The 21,877-nt window shown below is 47.1% G+C and overlaps 1 protein-coding gene across 1 annotated transcript in view; it reads left to right on the forward strand.

Moving 5' to 3' along the window:
• Positions 1 to 21,877, forward strand: part of LOC146338216 (uncharacterized) — a 61,737-nt gene that overhangs the window by 37,344 nt on the left and 2,516 nt on the right. Inside the window, exons 12-18 of the mRNA XM_084816136.1 lie at positions 10,406 to 10,546; positions 11,220 to 11,393; positions 12,071 to 12,223; positions 12,817 to 12,921; positions 14,073 to 14,178; positions 14,642 to 14,704; positions 16,110 to 16,280. Of these exons, the coding sequence (XP_084672262.1) occupies positions 10,406 to 10,546; positions 11,220 to 11,393; positions 12,071 to 12,223; positions 12,817 to 12,921; positions 14,073 to 14,178; positions 14,642 to 14,704; positions 16,110 to 16,270 (903 nt within the window). The 3' untranslated portion in view covers positions 16,271 to 16,280. The remainder of the gene's footprint in view (positions 1 to 10,405; positions 10,547 to 11,219; positions 11,394 to 12,070; positions 12,224 to 12,816; positions 12,922 to 14,072; positions 14,179 to 14,641; positions 14,705 to 16,109; positions 16,281 to 21,877) is intronic.

Genomic DNA, 21,877 nt, shown 5'->3' on the forward strand with positions numbered 1-21,877 from the left:
GGAATTGTAGGGAAGGAGCTGAAATATAAGTAGAGCAAGAAAGCCCATGCCTGAGCTTTCAAGCTGCTGGCTGAGAGTTTTAGTATTGCTCCAGGCCCTTCTTTGCCAGAGGGAAATTACTGGCATTGCTTTTCTTTTCCTGAAACCAGAGAGTTCCCGGTTCTCGGTCCCATGTTCCATGCTCATGCCTACTTTGGCTGTGTTTAAGAGGCAGTAAAATATCTTCAGGAATAGAGCTTGGAAAGAAGAAGCTGTCTCTTCCTTAATAACCTAAGAAGAGCCCTGCTGGATCAGACCAAGGGTGTATCTATTCCAGTATTCTGTTCCCACAGTGGCCAACCAGCTGTTGAGCAGGAAACCACAAGCAGGATATGAGTGCAACATCACCCCCCCCCTCCGCCCACATTCCCCAGTGGCTGGTGTACATAGGCTCACTGCCTCTGATACTAGACAGAGCATATAACCATCAGGACTAGTAGCCACTGATAGCCTTATCCTCCAGGAATTTATCTAACCCCCTTTTAAAGCCATTCAAATTGGTGGCCATCACTACATGTTGGGGTAGCAAATTCCATAGTTTAACTATGCACTGTGTGAAGAAGACCTTCCTTTGATCTGTCCTGAATCTTCCACCAGTCAGCTTCATGGGATGACCCTGGGTTCTAGTATTATGAGAGAGGGAGAAAAATGTTTCCCTATCCACATTCTCCACACCATACACAATTCTGTACACCTCTATCATGTCTCCCTTTACTTGCCTTTTTTCCAAGCTAAACAATCCCAGGTGTTGTAACCTTCCCTCATAGGGGAGATGTTCCACCCCCTTGACCATTTTAGTTGCCCTTTTCTGCACTTTTTCCCACTCTACAATATATTTTTTTAGGTGTGGTGACCAGAAGTATACACAGTATTCTAAGTAGAATAGAATTGCTTTGGTGCCAAATATCAAAATGAATCAGGGTGCTTCAGGGGTGCCTCGGTAAGATCCGAAGCAAATCAGACCAGCACTGAGGTGGTCTGAAGTGAAGCGAGTCACTACCGAAGCACCTCAGTCTGTTTTGGAGATTTGGACCTATTCTGAAGCCCAGACAGCCTGTCTGTAAAATGTATCAACTTGTGAAAGATCAGGGAGGGAGGGAGCTTTGCCAAATGGCTACTCTAGTTGCCAAATTAGGGCTGAACTTAACCCAGCAGTCTCCAATCAGTGACAGTGGTGGTGGTGGTGGGGGGGATACTGTATATATTGGAGATCAGCCTGCCTGTGTTTGTGTCATTGTGTGAGAGAGTGATGTCAGAGTTGATTAGTTGGCTAGATCTGGTGTGTGTGTTGTACTGCAGCTTTGTCATTCTTCTTCTTTCCCACCCAGCCCTTCTCAATTCAACTATTCCCTTTCTTTCTTTTCTAGATTATTTATTTCAAACAAAAACATTTTAAAAGTACTTTAGTTTCCTCCTTTCCTTTCCTTGTTCTTTGGCTCCCCCCCCCACCTTTCTGACTTATTCACCCATTCTTATTTGTTTTCCCTTTCTTCCTTCCTTCTTTATTTTAAAAAACAAGAAATTTTTTTAAGTAGTTTAGTTTCTTTGCCTTACTTTGTTCTTTGGCTCCCCCCAATCTCCATTCTCAATTCAACTCTTCCTTCGTAGTTTTCCCTTTCTTGCTTTCTAGATCCATATGTGTGTGTGTGTGTGCTTTCCTTGATCTTGGCTCCCCCCACTGCCCTTCTCAATTCCTGTATTCCTTTCCTTCCCATTTTTGAACTCTATATCTTTTCCCTAAAAAATAAAAAGAATAAAAATGCTTTTCTTTGCTTGTATGTAGTTCTATTTCTAGTTGCTTTTCTTTTGCTCTTGTGTGTCTGTGTGTGTGTGTCCACATTTCAAAAAACAGTGGGCAAAGCACTACACACACATTAACATCTATTATTTAAATAATATAATGCTATACTGTGGGTTACAAAGCAAGCAAGCCCAATATGAGGCATCTTCGGGGTCTTGTTGGCAGGGGCAGGGGCAGGGGCAGAGGTGGGTGAGGTGCTGCTGGGACTGGCAGTGCTGGTAGGCAAGCTGGCTCTCCCCCAGTCTGGATAGTATGTCCGAGTGTAGCAGGGCAGCAGAGTGCGGAGGCCAGTTGCAGTGCCCGGAGGACACTGTTTGAGGAGGCTGGTGCAGGCAGCAGCAGCAGCACTCTTGCCAAAAGAGCAGCACCTCCTTCTTAGTGGAAAAGGGAGTCTGCTGAAGGATATTACGTCAGAGGTGTCTGATGTCCTCGGTGTGGTGGAGGGTGAAGCGGAGGATATCCTCCAGACTGTGGGGGAGGACGAGCAGCAGGCAGAAGCTCTAGCACCCAACCCCTCCTCCCTTGTTCCCCCTGCTCCTGTGGTGACCCCCGAGACTCAAGGCAGGCAGTCTCTGTCTCCACAGAAATGGCAGGGCAGCATCGTGTGGGACTGCTTTGAGGGAGTGGATCCCAGCACTGCTGTCTGCTGCCACTGCAAGGCATTTTTGAGCAGGGGGGAAAGCCAGGGTACTTGGCTTTTCCCCCCAAAGGTACCAGCAGCCTGCTCCTGCGCTTAAGGAGGCAGCACCAATTGGTGTTGCTCAGGGAAGAGGCCCCCACATCCCAGCAGCCATGCGGCAGGGGCAAGCAGAAGGCTGATGGTGCTGGAACTCCTGCAAGCTCTCCACCTCTCACCCCCAAGAGGCTTAGGCAGGCCACCATGGACGAGATGGGGTGGGGGAAGTGCGAGTCCACAAGGTGGAGGTTCCCAATGCCTAACCAGATTGCTGAGATGGTGGCACTGGACAACCAGCCATCCAGCCTAATTGAAAATGTGGGGTTCAAGAGGTTGATGGCCCCCGTGGTGCCCTGCTACAAGTTGCCATGTCACACCACCTTAGCAGGCGGGGGGTGCCCTCCCTGTACCAGGCATGCTGGGAGAAAATGCTGGACCGTCTGCGCCAGGCAGAGGCGTAGATGTTGCACTTCACCTTGGACATTTGGTCCAGTGAGGGCAGAGTGCACGCTCACTTGTCCCTGACGGCTCACTGATGGGCAGCCACAGGAATGGTAGCCACCAGCACTTCTGGGACTGCGGAGGATGGGTATTGTTGGGCCCTCCTTCATGCACAAATCATGGACCAGCCCCACACCACAGCAGAGATTACAGAGGCCCCATCTGTAATCTGTTGGAGAGCTGCAGAAAGGTGGCTGGAGCTTCCCAGCATAAAGGGCAGTAGGCTGCTGCAGGAGAAGCAGGTGGAGTTGGGGCTCCCGTACCACAGGCTGGTGCAGGACGTGGCAACTCCTCCTATGTCATTCTGAAACGTATGGTGGAATAACAGCATGCTGTCCATGAGGTGTCAAGTGTTGGGGACATTGGCATCCAGGCACCCCTGGGCAGGCAGCAGTGGGATGCCATGTCCCAGCTTATAGCAGTCCTCAAGCGTTCCTTGAAGCCACTAAGACCCTGAGCACCAGCACTGCCCTCCTCAGCCAGGTGATCCCTGTGGCCAGGCATCTCCAGAAGCAAATGGGCGAGTTTGTGGAGACCGAGGATCCCATCACAGGCAGGTGCTTCCTGCCAGATGTGCAGAAAGTGGTGACAAGGCTGAGGGATGGCCCGCTATCAGAAATGGAGCATCCTTCCCCTTTGCAATCAACACCACAAAGAGACAAATGTTCAGACTAATACAACTTTATTTTGCTAGAGACTGGCTTTTCTACAAGTGCAGTTTCAAGGAAGCTCTCAGACTGCCTCAGGCCCTAAACAACTAATCTACAATCTCTAACCAGAGGAGATGAACTGGAGGGTAATGAAGTTGCTGATAGTTTGGGTGTGAACCTTATGGCCAAACTTGCTTCGCAGTTAATGCCCCTCCCTTAGGGTGGCTCCCTCCTATGTTGGCTTCCGAGACTGGCTATCCTGGCAGAGAGTCTGAGCCCTGTCCCTAACTTTCCCCGCTTTGCTTTGTGATGCAGCCTAGCATATCTCAAGTCACACCCCTCCTCCTCTTCCTCCTCCTCAGAAACTTGAGTTCTTATGGTGGAGAGAGGGGGCGGGGACTCAGCCTGGGCCATCTGTTTGTCAAGGCCTTTGGAGGAATCTCTCCCAGCATCTTGGCTCTCTAGAGAAGGTCCCTCTCCTAGGCTCTGATCTAGCTGTTCCAACTCTGTTCCAGAATTGGAGCTGTCAGACATCTCAAGGGAATGGACTCAGCCCTGACATCTAGTACGGAAGATAGAACCCCTACACTGGGAGAGGACATATATGTTGGCTACTCTGCGTGATCCCCACCTGAAAGGTGGCCTTTGTGGGAGAACTCCCAGATGGGTGGTAGGAAATACTGGTCGGGCAAGTGAGGGAGGCACAGGCAAAGAGGCTGGGGCAGGTGTCAGAGGAGGAGGTGGGGAGACAGGGCACCATCCCTTCCAGCAGCATCACTCCCAGCAGGACCACAGGCCAGAGGTTCTGGGCCAAGGCAGTGCAGGCAGTGGTTGGGGAGAGAGGCACCCAACCCACCCACCAGGATGACGCTGCAATGTCTGTGCAGCGTTACCTGGCAGAGCCCATGGAGGACTGGTCCACAAACCCAATGGCCTACTGGTTGTCCTGCAGCCAGGTTGGGCTGAACCTGGCTCAGGTGGTCAGGAAAAGACTCAGTTGCCCACCGACCAGTGTCCCAAGTGAGAGGGTGTTCTCCATGGTGGGCGACATGGTGACACCCCACAGCTTCTGTTTGGATGCTGAGTTAGTGGAGCAGCTGGTCTTCCTCAAAGTCAACCTGCCCCTGCTGGGATACCCCACCCTCAAGCCCTCAGGTGAGTGAGCGGCACACTCACTCTGCTGTTTCTCTTTATTTTGGCTGGCTTTTTTTCTTTATTTGAGTCAGGCAGGGCATTACATTTTATTATTTTTATGATTATAATTATAATTATTACTATTACTGTTATTATTGTTTTATTTAAGACTCTTAGCAGGCTGGTTTGTTTGTTCCTGGCCCAGTTCAACTCAGAATTCAGGGTCTTCCGTACTTCAATTAATAAACGCCCTCAGTGGGCTTGTTTTGTTTGTTTCCAGCCCAGTCCAACTCAGAACTCCCTGTCTTCTATATCGTGAGGAATATGCTCCCTTGGCAGGCGTAGTTTGTTTGTTTCTGGTCCCAGGCCAGCCCAGTCCAACTCAGAACCCACTGTCTTCTGTATTTTCCAATCAATGTGCCCACCTGGCATGGGTGGATTTCTTTTTCCAGACAGTACATTGCTGTATTACTTCAGCTGCACGAGGGTGGTGCATATTTTCCAGTTTCAAGTCCCAATGAGTGAGGCAGGGCATACTGTTACTCCCTCCCCACTACCCTTTTGCATGTAGGGATTTATCCTTCTGTATCTGCTTTTAATTTGCTCTTGCTCTTTGCCCCAGGTTGGCCCAGTCCAACTCAGAACTCACTGTCTTCCGTACTTCAATGAATATGTCCTCTTGGTGGGCTTGGTCTGTTTGTTTCCAGCCCAGTTCAACTCAGAACTCAGGGTCTTCCATATTTCAATTAATAAGCCGTCTTGGCGGTCTTCGTTTGTTTGTTTCCAGCCCCAGGCCAGCCCAGTCCAACTCAGAACTCCCTGTCTTCCATTTTTTCAAGGAATATTCCCTCTTGGCAGGCTTGGTTTGTTTCTGGTCTCAGCCCGGTCCAGTCCAACTGAGAACTTGCCATTGTCTATATTTCAGTCAATGTGCCCACTTTGCAGGCCTGGTTTGTTTCCATCCGCACTTCAGTCCAGACAAGTATTGCATATTTGCACCTCGCTACACACACGGGTATCTCTCTTTCCGCCAGCCTCCGCCTGCCCTGTCTCCCTGCCAGCCTGCTGACCCTGTGCCCCGTGCCTGGGTGAAATAGCTGGGCTTGGTGGCTTTAATGCCACAGGCCTGTTGCATATTTGCACCCTGCTGCACCCACAGATGTCTCTCTCTCTCCACCAGCCACGTGCCAGCAGCCTTGCCCATAGCTGCCTCTCCACCTCCTCTGCCACCCTGCCTGCCAGTCTGTTTTCCCAGGTCATGTGTGTATTCCATTTAGCCAAAGAGAGCTTGAGGTCATCCAGTGTGAAGCTGAATACAGTAGTACTAGGGGAGAGGGGTTATTATATTATTTTTATTTTTCCCTTCAAAAAAACCTATACCAGAGATTAGGGACAGTGTGACCTCCTCTTAATAATTTCTTAAATACCTAACTTCTCTGATTCCCTTTAGTTTATTACCTTTGATTTGAGTTTCTGAGAACAGCACATTTTACCTGTGCCTAGCACACAAACTACCGGGATAAGCGGTCTGAAATTTGGCAAGAGGAATCACCTCTACGGGGGCTGACAGATCCCCAGATTTCATGTACTTCTGTGGAAACAGTGAAAAGTTATAGCTCTTTGCTTTGAGAGTTTTTATTGGAAAAAATAAAATCATATCTCCACTTAGCACAAAAACTACTGGGCCAAACTGTCTGACATTTGGCAGGTGGAATCCCCAAAATTCATATATTTATCATGATAACTGAACAAGTGTTGGCTGTTTCTGTTTTCCAATGCAAGTCAATGGGGAAACATCAAATCTGAATAATTTGGATATCTGAATCCGAGGCAAAGCAGATTGGTTCCAAATTGGTCCAAAGTGAAGTGGGGCTGGTTCGGAAGGTCCGAATTGGCATCTGAAGCAAAGCAGGGAGTCTGTGCAGAGCCCTAATAAGTGTGGTCACACCATAGATTTGTATAAAGTCAGTATGATATTGGCAGTTTTATTCTTAATTCCTTTTCTAATTATACCTAACATGGAGTTTGCCTTTTTTACAGCAACCTCACACTGGGTTGACATTTTCATCGAGCAGTCCACTACAACCCCAAGATCTCTTTCTTAGCTGCTCACCACTACCTCAGATCTGATCAGGTTATATTTGAAGTTGATATTTTTTGCCCCAGTGTGCATCACTTTACGCTTGCTTACACTGAACTGCATTTGCCATTTGGATGCCCATTCTCCCAGTTTGGAGAGATCCTTTTGGAGCTCTTCACAATCCCTTTTTGTTTTAACCACCTTAAATAAGGTGGTGTCATTGGCAAACCTGGCCACTTCACTGCTCACTCCTAATTCCAGACCATTTATGAACAAGTTGAAAAGCATTGGTCCCAATACAGATCCTTGTGGGACCCCACTATTTAGTTCCATTGGGAGAATTTACATTTATTCCTTCTGTCTGCTTTCTGTTCTTTAACCAGTAACTGATCCATAAAAGGACCTCTCCCCTTATTCCATGACTGCTAAGTTTGCTCAGGAGTCTTTGGTGAGGGACTTTGTCAAAAGCCTTCTGGAAGTCCAAGTAGACAACATCTACCAGATCACCCGTGTCTACATGTCTATTGACACTCTCCAGGAACTCTAAAAGTTTAGTGAGACAGGCCTTACCTTTGTAGAAGCTGTGTAGATTCTATTTCAGCAGGGCTTGTCCTTCTATATGCTTATTAATTTTATCTTTAATAATGCTTTCAATCAATTTATGCAGAATAGACTTTAAGCTAACTGACCTGTAGTTTCCTGGATTCCCCCTGGGTGTTACATTGAATTGGTGTTACATTGGCCATCTTCCAGTCCTCTGGTACAGAAGCCGATCTTAGGGACATGTTGCATATTTTTGTTAGAAGATCAGCAATTTAATATTTGAGTTGTTTGAGAACTCTAGGATGGATACCACCTGGGCCTGGTGATTTATTTACTTTCAGTTAACAATAAGGTTGAGAATTTCATCTTTTGTCACCACTATTTGCCTCAGTTCCTCAGACTCCCTTCCTGAAAACATCAATTCAGGCACAGGTATCTGTCCTACATCTTCTGCAGTGAAGACTGATAAGAAGAATTATTTCAGCTTCTCTGCAATCTCCTTATCCTCCTTTCGTACTCCTTTAATTCCATTGTCATCCAATGGTCCAACCACTTCCCTATCTGGTTTCCTGCTTCTGATATATTTAAGTAATTCTTTATTGTCGGCCTTGATAGTTTTAGCGATATGCCCTTCAAAATGCTTTTTTGCATCTCTTATTGTCTGCTTGCACCTCCTTTGTGCAAGCTTGTGCTCCCTTTTGTTTTCCTCATTTGGGCAAGACTTCCATTTTCTGAAGGCAGCCCTCTTTTCTCTAATAGCTTGACACTGCTTATTAACCTGTTTTGAAGTGTTGGACTTTCTGGGCAATTTCCCACTCAAATATAGATAAAATCTGATAGCACTGTGGTCACTGTTTCCAACTGATTCAACATTTACATCTCATACTAGGTCCTGGGTGACACCACTTAGGATTAAATCCAGGGTCGCCTCCCCTCGGGTCAGTTCCATGACCAACTGCTCTAGGGCAGAGTCATTTAGGGCATCAAGAAATTTAACCTCTTTGTCATGACTGGAATATGCATTTATCCAGTCAATGTGGGGGTAATTGAAGTCGCCCATTATTACAACACTTCCTGGTTTGGAGGCCTCCCTGATTTCGTTTTGCATCTCAAGGTCATCCTGAACATTCTGTTCTGGGGATGATAGTACATTCCTAGCACCAAATTCATTTTGGAGCCTGGTATTGTCACCCACAGCACTTCTGTGGAAGAGTCCACCCCTTTCAGGTGTTCTAGTCTGCTTGACACTATGCCCTCTTTTCCCTGTCCTTTGTGTAGAGTTTATATCCAGAGATGACTGTGTCCCACTGGTTCTCTCCATTCCACCAGGTTTCTGTAATGCCCACTTTATCCAAGTTCTCATTTAAAACCAAGCACTCCAACTCTCCCATTGGCTTGGAGGCTTCTAGCAATTGCATAGAATCACCTATACATGGTGTCCCTCCCCAGATGTCTCTGGCGTGAGCCTTTTTGCTATGGAGCTTTGGCCTCTTTGATTGGCTATCATGTTCTACCATGTACTCATGGCCTATGACCTATGTCCTCCCTTTCTACATTTGGGTAATCAAAGACATTTTCATCTTCATCCCCTTGGGATGATGTAACCCGACCCGGATGCTTCCCAGCTCCTGTCGGCTTTCTCCTAGGGTTTAGTTTAAAAGCGGCTCTGCCACCCTTTTTTATGTTTAGCACCTGCATTCTTGTTCCATTTTGGTTCAAGTGGAGTCTGTCCCTCTTGTACAGGCCTGGCTTGTTCCTCCTCCTGCAGTGACCAGCCAGTCTGCAGGCAAATTCAGATTAAAACTCTTCCTCAGAAGTAAGCCAGGCCCTTCCCAACCAGCCTGATTTGTTTTCCTGCCTTGGATAGATTAGCAGAGTGGTCTCAGCAATGGGAGGGGCATTTTACTCCTTTGTGTAAAATATATACTTGCCAAGAGGTTCTTCTCTAGTGCATGGAAGAAGGGAGGATCAACGCACTGTTCTGTGATCCATACAAATACACCTACTGTCACATGTGCCCCACCCCCGCTCTCCAAGCAATGAGAGGCTTCAAGGGTGCAGCACTCCCCCGGGTGCATTTGGTCTCCTCTGGACTGAGACCGCTGGAAGCTTATTGAGTTTTTGTAATATTTGCATTTTTAAGTACAGGTTGAGCTTTGGTGGAGGATACAGATTGAATGCTCCAGCAGATGTCCCCAAATCCACCACTCCCACACCAGATGCCCAGGGGAACAGCCATCATCCTAAAGATGCTTCTGGGGCTCCACAAAAAGCCTCAGCCTTCTTGCCCTTTTCTCAGTCTGTCTTTCTCCAAAGGGCTGTTTCATCACACAGGGCTTCTCTACACCAGGCTTTTTATCCCACAACTTTACCGGGGCTTCTGCTTCCGGATTCTTTGTGGGATTAAGATCAGCTCCTTCACATGCACTTCCTCTCCCCCTCGCCCCCAGGGATTGCCTTTATCCGCAAATTCTGTGTGTCATTATACAGCCACTAGGTGCTGCTGCGGTTATAGCACAACTCCCTCCTTACACAGGCAAATTCAAATCACACTTTTTAATTAGCTCATTATTTCCATTTCAAATAAAGCCACGGAAATGGTTGGAAATCACGGGAGAGGCCCTGCAGGGTGATGACGTCATGTAAAGGCCCCGCAAAAGCCCTGTGTGGAGAAGCCCACACACAGCCTGATGACATCCTCCCAGGCCAAAAGAGGGGAAAGGGGTGTGTGTGAAATGAAGCTGTGTGAATGAGGAGTTTTCCTGGTGAGAGGGAATGAATTTTAAACCACATTTGGCTTGTGGTGTAGCTGAGACCTCTGAAATCACATTGGGTGGTTAACCTGGAACTGTGATCATCTTCCATTGGTAGAATACCTTGCAGGGGGAAGTGAAGCATGCATAATGCCTCTTTTTCTTTCCTTCCCCCACCACCATCTGACCGATGGGATTCCTGAAATGCTTTTTCTCTGGGCTCTTTAGCTACTCTTGAACCGTGGGGGGAAGGTGGAGAGGAGCCTGAAGGACACCACCCTTCTCCTGAAATGGCTCCACCATCCTCGCCTGAGGGTGCGGCGGCTCAGCCTCAAAGGTGTAGCCTACCTGGTTTTCAGTCCAGAGCTGGTAAGTGGTGCTCCAAGAACAGAAGTCTAAGAACGCAAGTCCTCAGACATTTTTAACAGCACCCTGTTGGCGACACTGGCTTCAAACCCTAGTTATGATGAGGCAACTCAGATTAACTGGAAATTGGCTCACATGGCTAGAAGCACAATGCTTCAGTGTGACTATGGCCAGGAGTGGGAACTGGGGCTCCAAAAGCGAGGGGCTGGGGGACTGGATTGCACAGTCTCTCAGCTAGCTCCAGATGGCTCAGCTACAGAACATCCGTCAGAAGCAGCATTTCTCCTTCGCCAGTCCTTGGCCAGCCTCTGTGGCTGTGTTTGCATCTGACTTGCAACAGGTGGGCATGGTGCTACCTCTGAACATGGGAGGGGAAACACAGCTCAGTGGCAGAGCACCTGCTTTGCATGTAGCGCCATCCCCTTTGCAGTGCTGGGAAGACCTGTGCTGGAGAGCTGGGAGAGCCTCTGCCAGCCAGTAAAGGTCTAGATGGACCAGGCCTTTGACTCAGTTGGTTCCTTCTCTCTCTTTCCATTGTGGCTATGAACTTGGGATCCTCATCCTCAACAAGAGAGCTGTGGTGGATTCTAGCTAGCTGCTGGCAAGGACCTCACACAAAGAGAAAAACCTGCTGGGCCTCTGTGGTACTCGAACAGAGCCACCTCTTTTTCCACAGATGAACCTGGGATGTAGGCATCAGCTTGTGATCAGTGCCCTCAAATCATCAGCCCCCGATGTTCTCCCTGACATGATAGAGTTGGTGAAACCGGTGCTCGGCATGGCCTCTGGGGAGGAGGGAGATGCTTTCATCCAGGCAGCGGCTGAGGCTTTTCACACCCTCATGGTCCATGTGAGTATTGAGCATCTACATTCTGGCCACTGTTTGTGTGGCTCACAGTTTCTGTCATTTCTAACACACCACAGAAGGGTGTGGCTGAGCACATCAGTGTGCTCTGAGTTCAAATTCTACTGTAGTTATTGATTTTAAAACCCTACCCTCTTTTTGGCTTATAACAAGCCCTCAAGGTCTGCCAACTGTACGAGCAGGCCAGATTGCACAGGGGAATGGAATTTCAAAGGACATTCAGTTGATGCTCCTTCTTGAAGGCCCCAGTCCACAACTCCAGAACTCTTCATCAGACTGGACAGCTCAAGAAGTGGGTAGGGAGGTATAAAAATTACGCCAGATGTTGTAGCCATGGGGGCTGCCACTGTATTCCCACCCCACTTTTTGTTTCATCAAGCCTGATGAAGAGCTCTAGAGAATTCAAAAGTTTGCATAATCTTTTGTGACCTTTTGGTTGATCCTCAAAGTACTGCCCAAGCGTGGATCTTGGATTTTCTTCTCATGGGCCAACATGACTATGTTTGTTTGTTTTATGCAGCTGAGAGAAAACATCTTCTTCACCGCAAGAAGTGAAATGGCTAAGATCAGAAACAATGTCTCTTTTCTACACAGCAATGGGAGGTGAGGAAACTGATGAGAGTCAAGTCCCAGTGACAATTCCATTTCCTTTCCTTTTGCAGGACAAAGCATCGGTCCGTGCCACAGCCATTCAACAGCTTGGGCTGCTTCGTCAAAGGCCTGGAAAGCAATGGCTCCCCAAAACAACAGGGGAAGCCATATCTGAACTGATTGCCATTCTCATTCACCTTGAGGATGAGGACGAGGTGGCAAAGGTGAGGGCCCACCAGTGTGACTTGCACAACAGGCGGGAGGAATTGTCCTCAAGAGCCACAGCTATGGATGAATTGGACAAGAGCTCAATCCATCACAGTCATTATTTTCATGGGACAAATAGTCTCCCCACTATAATCAATCTAATGTTGATCATGATAACAAATTGGGAGATGTTACTCAGTGGAGTGAAAATGGACTGCATACATATGGAGATGCTATCTCCAATAGTAATTTTATTCCACTGGGGAAAATCCATTGGATCAAACCCAACTAATTATACCCTGCCCTGCCCAGGGTTGAAGCAGAATTAAGGTGGTTAATTCATCCTAAGGAAGGGATGGGCCAAAAGTTGTTCCCTTCACAATCATTCTGAAAAAAGAGAGCCCAAGGGCACAATCCTAGGCACACCTACTTGGGAGCAATTCCCATTGAACTCAGTGCGGCTTACTTCTGAAGAAACATGCATACAAGAGGGCTGGATTAAGGCCACCAAACTTGGAGCTGCCACTGCAAGGTGTATTTCATGCAGAGCTCACCTCTTAGCTCTCCTTGTTGTCTTTCTTTAAGAAATCTCACTCTCCTTGAATTGCAGGCGTCAAAAGTCGCTCTTGAATGCCTTGTCCCAGATGTGAGATGGACGGTAACTCAGGAGAGATGTGCCCTCCATCACATTCTCCACCAGGCAGCTACTTATTTAGTAAGTTCCCTCTGCTGAGTTCCCACAACAGGTCTTGCTGCTCATTTATTTATCTGTTTGTATCCTGCCTGCCTTCCAAGGAAATCTAGACCCCATCTACATGAGCCTTTTACTCTGGAGCGGCTGCAAGTCAAGGTCCCTCAGGACAGATGATGCAGTTGCCACTTCGCAGCCATCTGTGGTTTTCTCCCGGAAACTGCAGATTTCCAAGGTGGTATGTTGCTGAGATTTCTGGGTTTGCTGCAGGTTTCCCCACAGTTGCAGGCCATCTGTCCCTTCCCTTCCCTGAACCAACTTGGCATTTTGCAGTGGGCGTGTTGTAGGCATGCATAGTGTTTGCGTTGCCCTTTACTCCCCCATCCCATCACAGCTGTGCAGTTACAGAGGCACAGAGAGGCATTTTCAGTTATTTAATCACACTTTCGCACATTTTTGCAGCTTCATATCTTCGAAATGGTTACTTTTGGACTCAGTGCCCAAGGGCGGGGGGGGGGGCGGTCTTGAGGGAGGACCATCTTCGCTCCGGCCACCATTTCGGAGCAAGGGGTAGGCATGTACCGCTCACACTTGTGAGTGCGAACCATTGCAAGTGTCTCGGGCTGGGAAACTGACAAACAGACGGGGTGGAAATGAAGGAGCACAGAACAATCAATTTTTAACCAAATACGGAGGGAAAGACACAACAGAACCCCTAAAATACAAAACAGCCAATGAAGTGTTGCACCCCCATGCTCACAGGATGGCACAGCTGCGCATTTAAGTATAATGGCAAAAAAAAGGGCACTGCGAGTCTGTTAAGGAAGCCCGCAGTACATCATGAGTGTATCGCAGGGGATGCTAGTTTGAAGCCACATTGCTGTGCAGTTGCAATGGGGTGGGGTGTGTGAAAGCAGTGCCATGTAGATGGGACCCTAGTCTGCTTACAGCAGGCTATCCCATTTTAGCTTCACAAAGGCCCTCTGAGTCAGAATAACAGTGACTGTTCCAAGTTCAACCACTGGGCATCAGGGCTGTGCGTGTGCGTGCGTGCGCGAATTGGAGGTCAAGTCTTCCTGGTCCACATCCACGCTTGATCCATTTTGCCACACTGGCATGTTCTCCTCTCTGCCCCCAAATGCCTGACACTCATTCTCCTTTACCTTTTATGCAAGCTCAAAACATACAGCCAGGATGTGATCAGGGATGCTGTCTTGAGCTGCCTGCTCAGCCTCTCCATCCAGCAGGCAGCAAAGTTCAAGGTGGCAGCATTTTTCCTGGGTAAGTGAAACAAAACACCTCCCTTTGGGAATGTACAAAGCTAGGTAGATCTGGAGACAAATAGCCAGCGTGTTTATATAATAGAGTAGAATTCATTATAGACCAATATTCAATAACTAAGATATGATTTCATAAAAGTTAACCTGAATACAAAGCCCATAACTTTGTATAGCTTAAAACACCCTGCCAAAATGTCCTGATTTTTGACAGGTCGAAAATATAAGTAAGTAGTCATCGTGTGGTCCCTCATATCACCAATTCATATAACCCGAGTCAGGGTATAGGCCAGTTTTCAAATGTGATGAGATGCTTCTGATGGAGTTTTCCTTCAGAGTCAGTGCTGACATTTCCTTACCACTCCAAAGCGCTTCTCTCTTCTCACACAAGTCAGCTCTGATTCAGATTGGTTTTCCACATGTGAATGTTTTGTCCTCTCAGTCTCTCTCTCTCTCTCTTTCTCTAGGACACCTAGCTCATAATGAAAGGAGCTTTATCCGAAAGGAGGATATGGCTCACTATGTCACATGTAAGTGAGGGATGCAATTTCCTTTCTGCATGGGAGGGAGAGAGGAAGAGGCCTCTATCAAGAAGTGTGTTTGTGTGAAGGCAGATGTAACATGTGAAAGAGGCTTGGAGGTGCTTTGATAGCAAAATCATGACACTCAAAAGGAATATACATTTTTGTTCTCCTTGAATGACCTCTGCAGAGGTGTACGTGTGTGTTGGGGGGAGGTTTGCAAGTTTTTGTATTGCTCAAGACAAAAGGGGAAAACTTGGTTCATCCTCTAAAACAGACAGGGCCTGTATTTTGTCTGTGATGGCTATTTCTCAGCGGAGACACATAAAACAACGTAGCTCTGCTGGACTGTAAGAAAAATTCCAAAATCTGCAGTCAGTCAATACATGTATTAGGACTAGTACTGTGCCAAATCCTACCCCCTATCTTCGGGAACTTTTTCTCTCCCTGTGAAAGAGGCATTGTTTTTTTTTTGCCTCTTTTGCAGGGAGGGGGAGGATTTCAGAGAATTTTCTCCTTGGGGAGGGAGACAGGGTTTCCACATACCTTTTTAAGTGTAGGTGATTCTTGAGGGGTCTCCTTTCTATTTCTAATTTTAAGAAAACACCCTCTGCACTTGCAGGAGCCCAGGACTCTTCTCCAGCCTGGCAGTTCTTTCTGAACTCTCAGGTGACCATGTGACTTCTCCCTCTCCAATAGGCATTCAGAAGAAGGGGGTGTTTAAAAAAGAAAGAAAGAAAGACCCCTCAAGAATCACCTACACTTAAAAAGGTATCTGGAAACCCTGCCCCCTTCCCAAGGAGAAAATTCTCTGAAATGCTCACCTCTCTCAACCTCTTTTGCCAGAGTTTTCATCCTCCCCCCAAATGCTGAAAAAGGAAGAATCACAATTTTGAGCACAGCGCTTATTAGGTCCAACCAAATAGGCCCCAAATGGTGGCAAGCTCTTGAGATCTCTAGATGTTTTCAGTGGATACAGACAGGACATTCAACCCCCACACCCTTCACTAGAGATAATTTATCCTAAATTTGTTCAAGGAGAAAGGAGGCTTTTATTGCTTCAGCAAGCCTAGGCCCCAGAAGGGATTAATTGGGGAGGGTCTTGACTTCCATCCTGGGTCCCCCTTCAGAGCAAAGTCTTGCAGTCCACCCTGGCTGCCTTAATGCTCCTTGTTGGAAAAGGTTTCCCCCTCCCTCACGCATCCCCCTCCCCTCGAGGAAGACTAGTTAGTTTCAGCTAGCCCTCCTGCTTGCCTTGTTGGGTCCTGCAGCCCCACCTCCAGTTCCACATAGATGCCTGGGGAGTCCGTGTCATCCCAGGTGGAAATAGAAGAGATTAAATTAATACATAAACAATCAATCAAGCCCAGATTGCACCTTATGCTGATGGATCTTTTATCTTTCACTCACTCAGGGCTTCAAGCCAGCGTAACATCAGAAGGCCTCAGAAGTGCCGGAATGCGCACACTAGACATTGTGCAACGTGCATTCCAGGCACAGGCAGAGGGCTTCCTTTGGAGGTGTATGAGGCACTGCACCGTCAAGGCCAAGTACCCTCCAGAGTACATGCAATGAACATGTGGTGGTAAGTATGTGCTTCGAACTCTGAAACAGTCGGAACAACAGGAGGAAGTGGGAGTTGGGGAGATTGGTCATGAATGCTGGTAGTAAAGCACTGAGAGGTCTGGTGGGTGGTTAGGGATTTTTGATCCAGCAAGAGATTGCGTTTAAGCTCTTTGGGATCCTGTGGGTCCTATGCTAAGGCAGTGTTCTTTCCCAACCATGCTACCTGAGATCCTTCTAAGTGGTGATGTTAAGCACTGACTCACAGATTTTCTGCATGCTCTACCTCTGGCAGTTCACGACCACATGAGATAAAGCCAGGATGAAAAGAAATTGCCTTTACAAGATGCAGGTAGACAGTGGAAATGTTTTCTACAGATAAGGAGTTTTGAAACTAATTTGAGGGGAATCTGGGGTTCATCAGAAATTTATCAGAGTTGCTAAATGAGAAGGAACATTTTGCCCACCACTAACGGCCTTCCCCTATAAGGTGTGACCAGAGGGGAGTGCTGGGTGTATCCTTGGCCGTGCTCTGAGGCCAGGCAAGGTAATTGTGGGGTTTTTCATTCTGCAACTGGGATTGAAAATCAGGAGCTGGTGGGCAGATGGAAAAGTTGTGATAGGGCTGAGGAAGAGGACATTGATGCGAGGGAGGAGAGGTCATGGGCTTGACAGGGTTACAGTGCAGGACAGAACCCCAAATGATGTATTACTCCTGCCTCTGCAGTGTGCCCAACTTTCTGTGCAATGCACAGGGGGGCTTGTTAGATGAGTCCACGTGGAAATGCTTCCATTGATGTAGAAAGTGTGCAAACTACTGCTCTCGATGCTAACAGCTTTGCAGATGATGTAGTGGACAGAGTGTTGGTCTTGGAGAGGGGCGGCCTAGCTCAACATCACTGCTCAGTCATTAAACTCACTCGTTGGCCTTGGAAGAGTCCCCCCACCCCAGACTCTCTCTCGTGACCCACCCGTGAGGATCAAGTGGGATAACTGCATGTATGTTGCTCTGAGTTCCTTGGGGGAAGGTGGAAATGGGTCCAGGGCATGATCCAACAGCACCTTATGCTAAAAACTTGCTAAAGCCAAGGAAGCTCTGCGTCTGGAGGGTGGGGAGACCTAAGAGCCACATGCAAGCAAATACGTGCTGGCCTGCATGACCAGGTATATTCATCTTCCATTTCATTTTCTTATTCATATTCATCCAGGTGCAGCAATTGCTCCCTTCCTTTCTTTCTCTTCCTCTCTCTACCTCCCTCTTAGTTTTTTTTTTCTTTTTCACACTCACTCCTTCTAGCACAACAGTCACAGGGAGGTATTACTCTTGTGCAAGTAAAGTAAGCCAACTGCAGTATGGTTTTCCTACAAGTTTTGTATTTCTTCCTGTGCCATACCATCCCTTCCCAATCTTCCCAATCCCTCCCTCCTGTGTTACATCCACCACCACCACCCCATTTTCTTCCATTCCCATACATATTCTCCCTCCCTTCCTCCTATATTATCTTGCCACCTAATAATTGGTGAGCCATAACTCTACTTGGACCATCCTCACCCTTGGCATTGTCAGGAAGAGTTTTGGGGCTCCACTTAGCCTTCCAACCTCTCTTACATCTAACTTCCTCACTTCCCTGGTGATTTCTCCTGATGAACTAGGGTAATTCCTGTTGAATTATTGCTGACTAATTTATTTTATTTGTACCCTGCCTTTTAACCAAAAAATGGCATTCAAGCAGGCAACTACTGAAGTAAAAGGGTGACATGTACAGAATTAGACTTCACAGATAATCCCTAATGAATTTATTCTGACTGCAGATGAGCTGGGGTGACTTGTACTGAGGCTCCCCACACACCCTTCCTTTCCATTCCCTCTCTCCAATCTCCATTATTGATTATATTCCCACCTTGGCATTCTTGGGAAGAACATTTGGGCTCCAATCAACCTCAGCCTCTCTTACATCAAATTCCTCACTCCTTTGGTGATTACTCCAGCCTGAGGAATTTGGGTGATTCCTACTGAAATACTGCTGACTCTGAAGAAATTGGGTGATGTGTATAGAATTAGACCTCCCTCATGATGAACTTCAGTGATCCCTAATGAATTAATTCTGACTGCTGACGAATGGGGGAAACTCATACTGAATTGTTCCTAATTCCTGATCCACCGGGGCAATTCCTATTCAATTGCTACTGACTCCTGATGAACAGGGAAGAGTTATACTGAATTGGTGCAGACTTATACGACTTTGAGTGACTTCTACACAATTGTTACTGACTCCTAATGAACTGGGATGATTCATACTGAAGTATTTCTGACTACTGATCAACTGCGCTGACTGGTAATGGATTGCTCCTGATGCCTGATGAACTGCAAAGAGCTGTATTGAGTGCTGCTGAGTGGATATGAGCTGGGGTGATACCTACTGCTAAGTCCTGATGAACTGCAGTGATTCATCACAAGGCTTCTATCTCCCCAGGACCCAATTCTCCAGAAAGACACCAAGGGTCGGCTCCCCTGCACCCGAAGGAGGTTGCATTACCATCCTCGGGCTCCGAGGACTCACCCTGAGGACACTAGCATGCCAAAGATGCTCCCATGTTGTCGCAGCCTGGGATTGCTAAAACAGGTGAGGTGCCTTTAAGAGACCAAGCTTCAGACAGTATGGAGGCACAGCTGATCAGCCTAAACCCAGCTACACTCTTAATAAGCCTCAGTCTGGTTCTGTTCTTACTTAGAGCAATATACAGACAAGCCTGTCTATCTTCCAGCCCCACTCAGAGCTTTCCATGGTGCTGTTGTATTTATGTTCCTGAAACCAGACATTGCTGAAAAAAACAATCCATAGGTGAACCCTGCAACCCAAGCCTCGCCAGCACCTAAACAACACTAAGCCCTCATTGCATCAGAGGCAGAACAGAACATCACCTAATAATGGGGGTGAGTGCAAGTATGTCACTGCTGATTGCAGATGAATGAGAGTGACTGCAGATGAATGGAGGGGACTTCAAATCTGAATGAACATTTATTGTTCAAAGCCATGGGCCATCACAATTTCAAAAATACAGAAGTAGTAAAATACAAAAAAAATACAACACCATTTTTAAAACAGTGTTCAAGCATAATTAAAGTAACACATTTAAATCTCACTTCTCCTCCAGGGCAACAGCAGCTGCAAAGTCCTTCCCCCTAGATTAATATGAGGGGATGATGCCTGGCTCTTAATTTTTTGGCAGCCAGGGCGAATTTTGCAACCTGGGTCACAATATATACATCATTGCCTGCAAGCTGTGTACAGATCTGATTCAAGGGAGGCCTATTTGAGAAAAAAAGGATATGATGGAGATAGTTGTACCTTGGGGACTCGTACAGGTTAGTGTTCAATATCCTCATCTTCACCAGACACACAAACGCAGAGTCATAAATTAGGTGGGGTATTATTAAATCTCCCATCCAGATAAGCAGAGGGCATGCACTGGAATCATAAAGCTGTGAATGATTTTCTTAAAGGAGCCACAGTAAGAGTTGTAAAATATTGCTCCAGACCAAATGTCGTTTTATGTAACGGTGGAAGACAACAGAAGAAGACAATGTGGCTTCACAAGAAGCTAAGAGATGACCTGAAAACAAAAAAAAAGGACACATATAGGAAGTGGAAAGAAGGCTAAGCAACAAAGGAAGAGTACAGGCAGGTAGCACAGAATTGCAGGGATGGTGTCAGGAAGGCTAAAGCTGAGAACGATCTGAGGTTAGTGAGGGATGCTGAAAGCAACAAAAAGGCTTTCTTCAGCTACGTGCACAGTAAAAGACAGAGGAAAGAAATGGTGGTTCAGCTATTAAACAAGGATGTCAAAATGATAACAGATGACAAAGGCAGAAGTGCTCAATTCCAACTTTGGCTCAGCCTTCTCCCAAAGGCGGGTCTATGACCCCCCTGGCAAAGGTGAAGTACAGGCTGAAGGGGCAGGAATGCAGCTTGAGATCGATAGGCATACGGTCAAGGAACAGTTAATTACTTTGAATGAGTTCAAATCTCCAGGGCCAGATGAACTGCATCCTAGAGTAATAAAGGAACTGGCAGAAGAACTCTCAGATTTCTTTGAGAAATCATGGAGGATGGGTGAAGTGACAAATGACTAGAGGAGGGCTAATGTTGACCCTATCTTCAAAAAGGGTAAAAAGGAGGAACCTGGGAACTACACACCAGTCAGTCTGACATCAATCCCTGGGAAAATTCTGGAGCACATGACAAAGCAATCCATCTGTAAGCACCTTGAAAACAATGTAGTGATTACTCGAAGCCAACATGGATTTGTCAAGAACAAATCCTGTCAGATGAATCTGATCCCATTCTTTGATCAAGTCACTTCCCTTGTGGACTGTGGGAATGCTGTAGACATAATATACCTTGACTTCAGCAAAGCTTTCGACAAAGTGCCCCATGATATGGCTGGATGGGGAGGAATAAGCTGAAGCTGAACCCTGACAAGACCAAGGTACTTTTGGTGGGAGACAAGAGGAGGTTGGGGGATGTTGACCTGGTGTTGAATGGGGTACAGCTACCTTTGAAAGATCAGGTCTGCAGCCTGGGGGTCATTTTAGACTCCCAGCTGTCCATGGAGGCTCAGGTGTCAGCTGTGAGCCGGACAGCGCTGTACCAACTCCATCTGATATGGCGGCTGCGCCCCTACCTTCCCGACCATCTGCTCCCATCGGTAGTACAGGCCCTGGTCTCCTCTCGTTTAGACTACTGTAATGTGCTGTACGTGGGGTTACCCTTGAAGACAGTTCAGAAGCTGCACCTGGTACAGAATGCAGCGGCTCGCCTGATTATAGGCAGCTGCCGGCGAGATCATATCACTCCAGTGCTGAAGGAGTTGCACTGGTTACCAGTTTTTTCCCGGCCAAATTCAAGGTGTTGGTTTTGACCTTTAAAACCCTATATGGTTCCAGCCCAGCCTATCTCAAGGAGCGCCTCCAGCAACACCAGACAGGCCGCTTAACAAGACCAGCCTCGGATGGCCTTCTCTCTGTCCCATCAGCCAGGACAGCTAGGCTGGTGAGGATGAGGGAGAGGGCTTTCTGTGGTGGCCCCCACTCTGTGGAACACCCTAGGGAACTCCACCGTGCCCCCTCTTTAATGAGCTTCTGCTGCGCATTAAAAATGTGGTTGTTCAGGCAGGCTTTCAGGGTGGGTTAGGGTATTTTTTATGATGTTTTTATTGTAGAATTTTATTGTTTTGTTTTTTTGTACATCGCCCAGAGTGACTGGGTGACCAGCCAGATGGGCGATTAATAAATTCAATAAATAAATAAATAAATAAATAAATAAACAAACAAACAATATCCTGATGAGCAAACTAGTTCAAAGTGGGTTAGATGAAACAATGATCCGGTGGATCCACAGTTGGCTACAGAATTGGACTCAAAGAGTGCTAATCAATGGGATCTTCTCAAACTGGGGAGAGGTAACAAGCGGGGTACCACAGGGCTCAGTCCTGGATCCAGTGCTCTTCAACATTTGTATTAATGACTTGGAGGAGGAGGTGCAGGGAATGCTGATCAGATTTGCCGGTGACACAAAATTGGGCAGGATAGCTAATACTTTGGAAGACAGAAACAAA

The sequence above is a fragment of the Heloderma suspectum genome, chromosome 10, assembly GCF_057233095.1.
Source record: "Heloderma suspectum isolate Gila_16-S chromosome 10, 16-S_ref, whole genome shotgun sequence".
In the NCBI taxonomy this organism is placed as follows: domain Eukaryota; kingdom Metazoa; phylum Chordata; class Lepidosauria; order Squamata; family Helodermatidae; genus Heloderma; species Heloderma suspectum.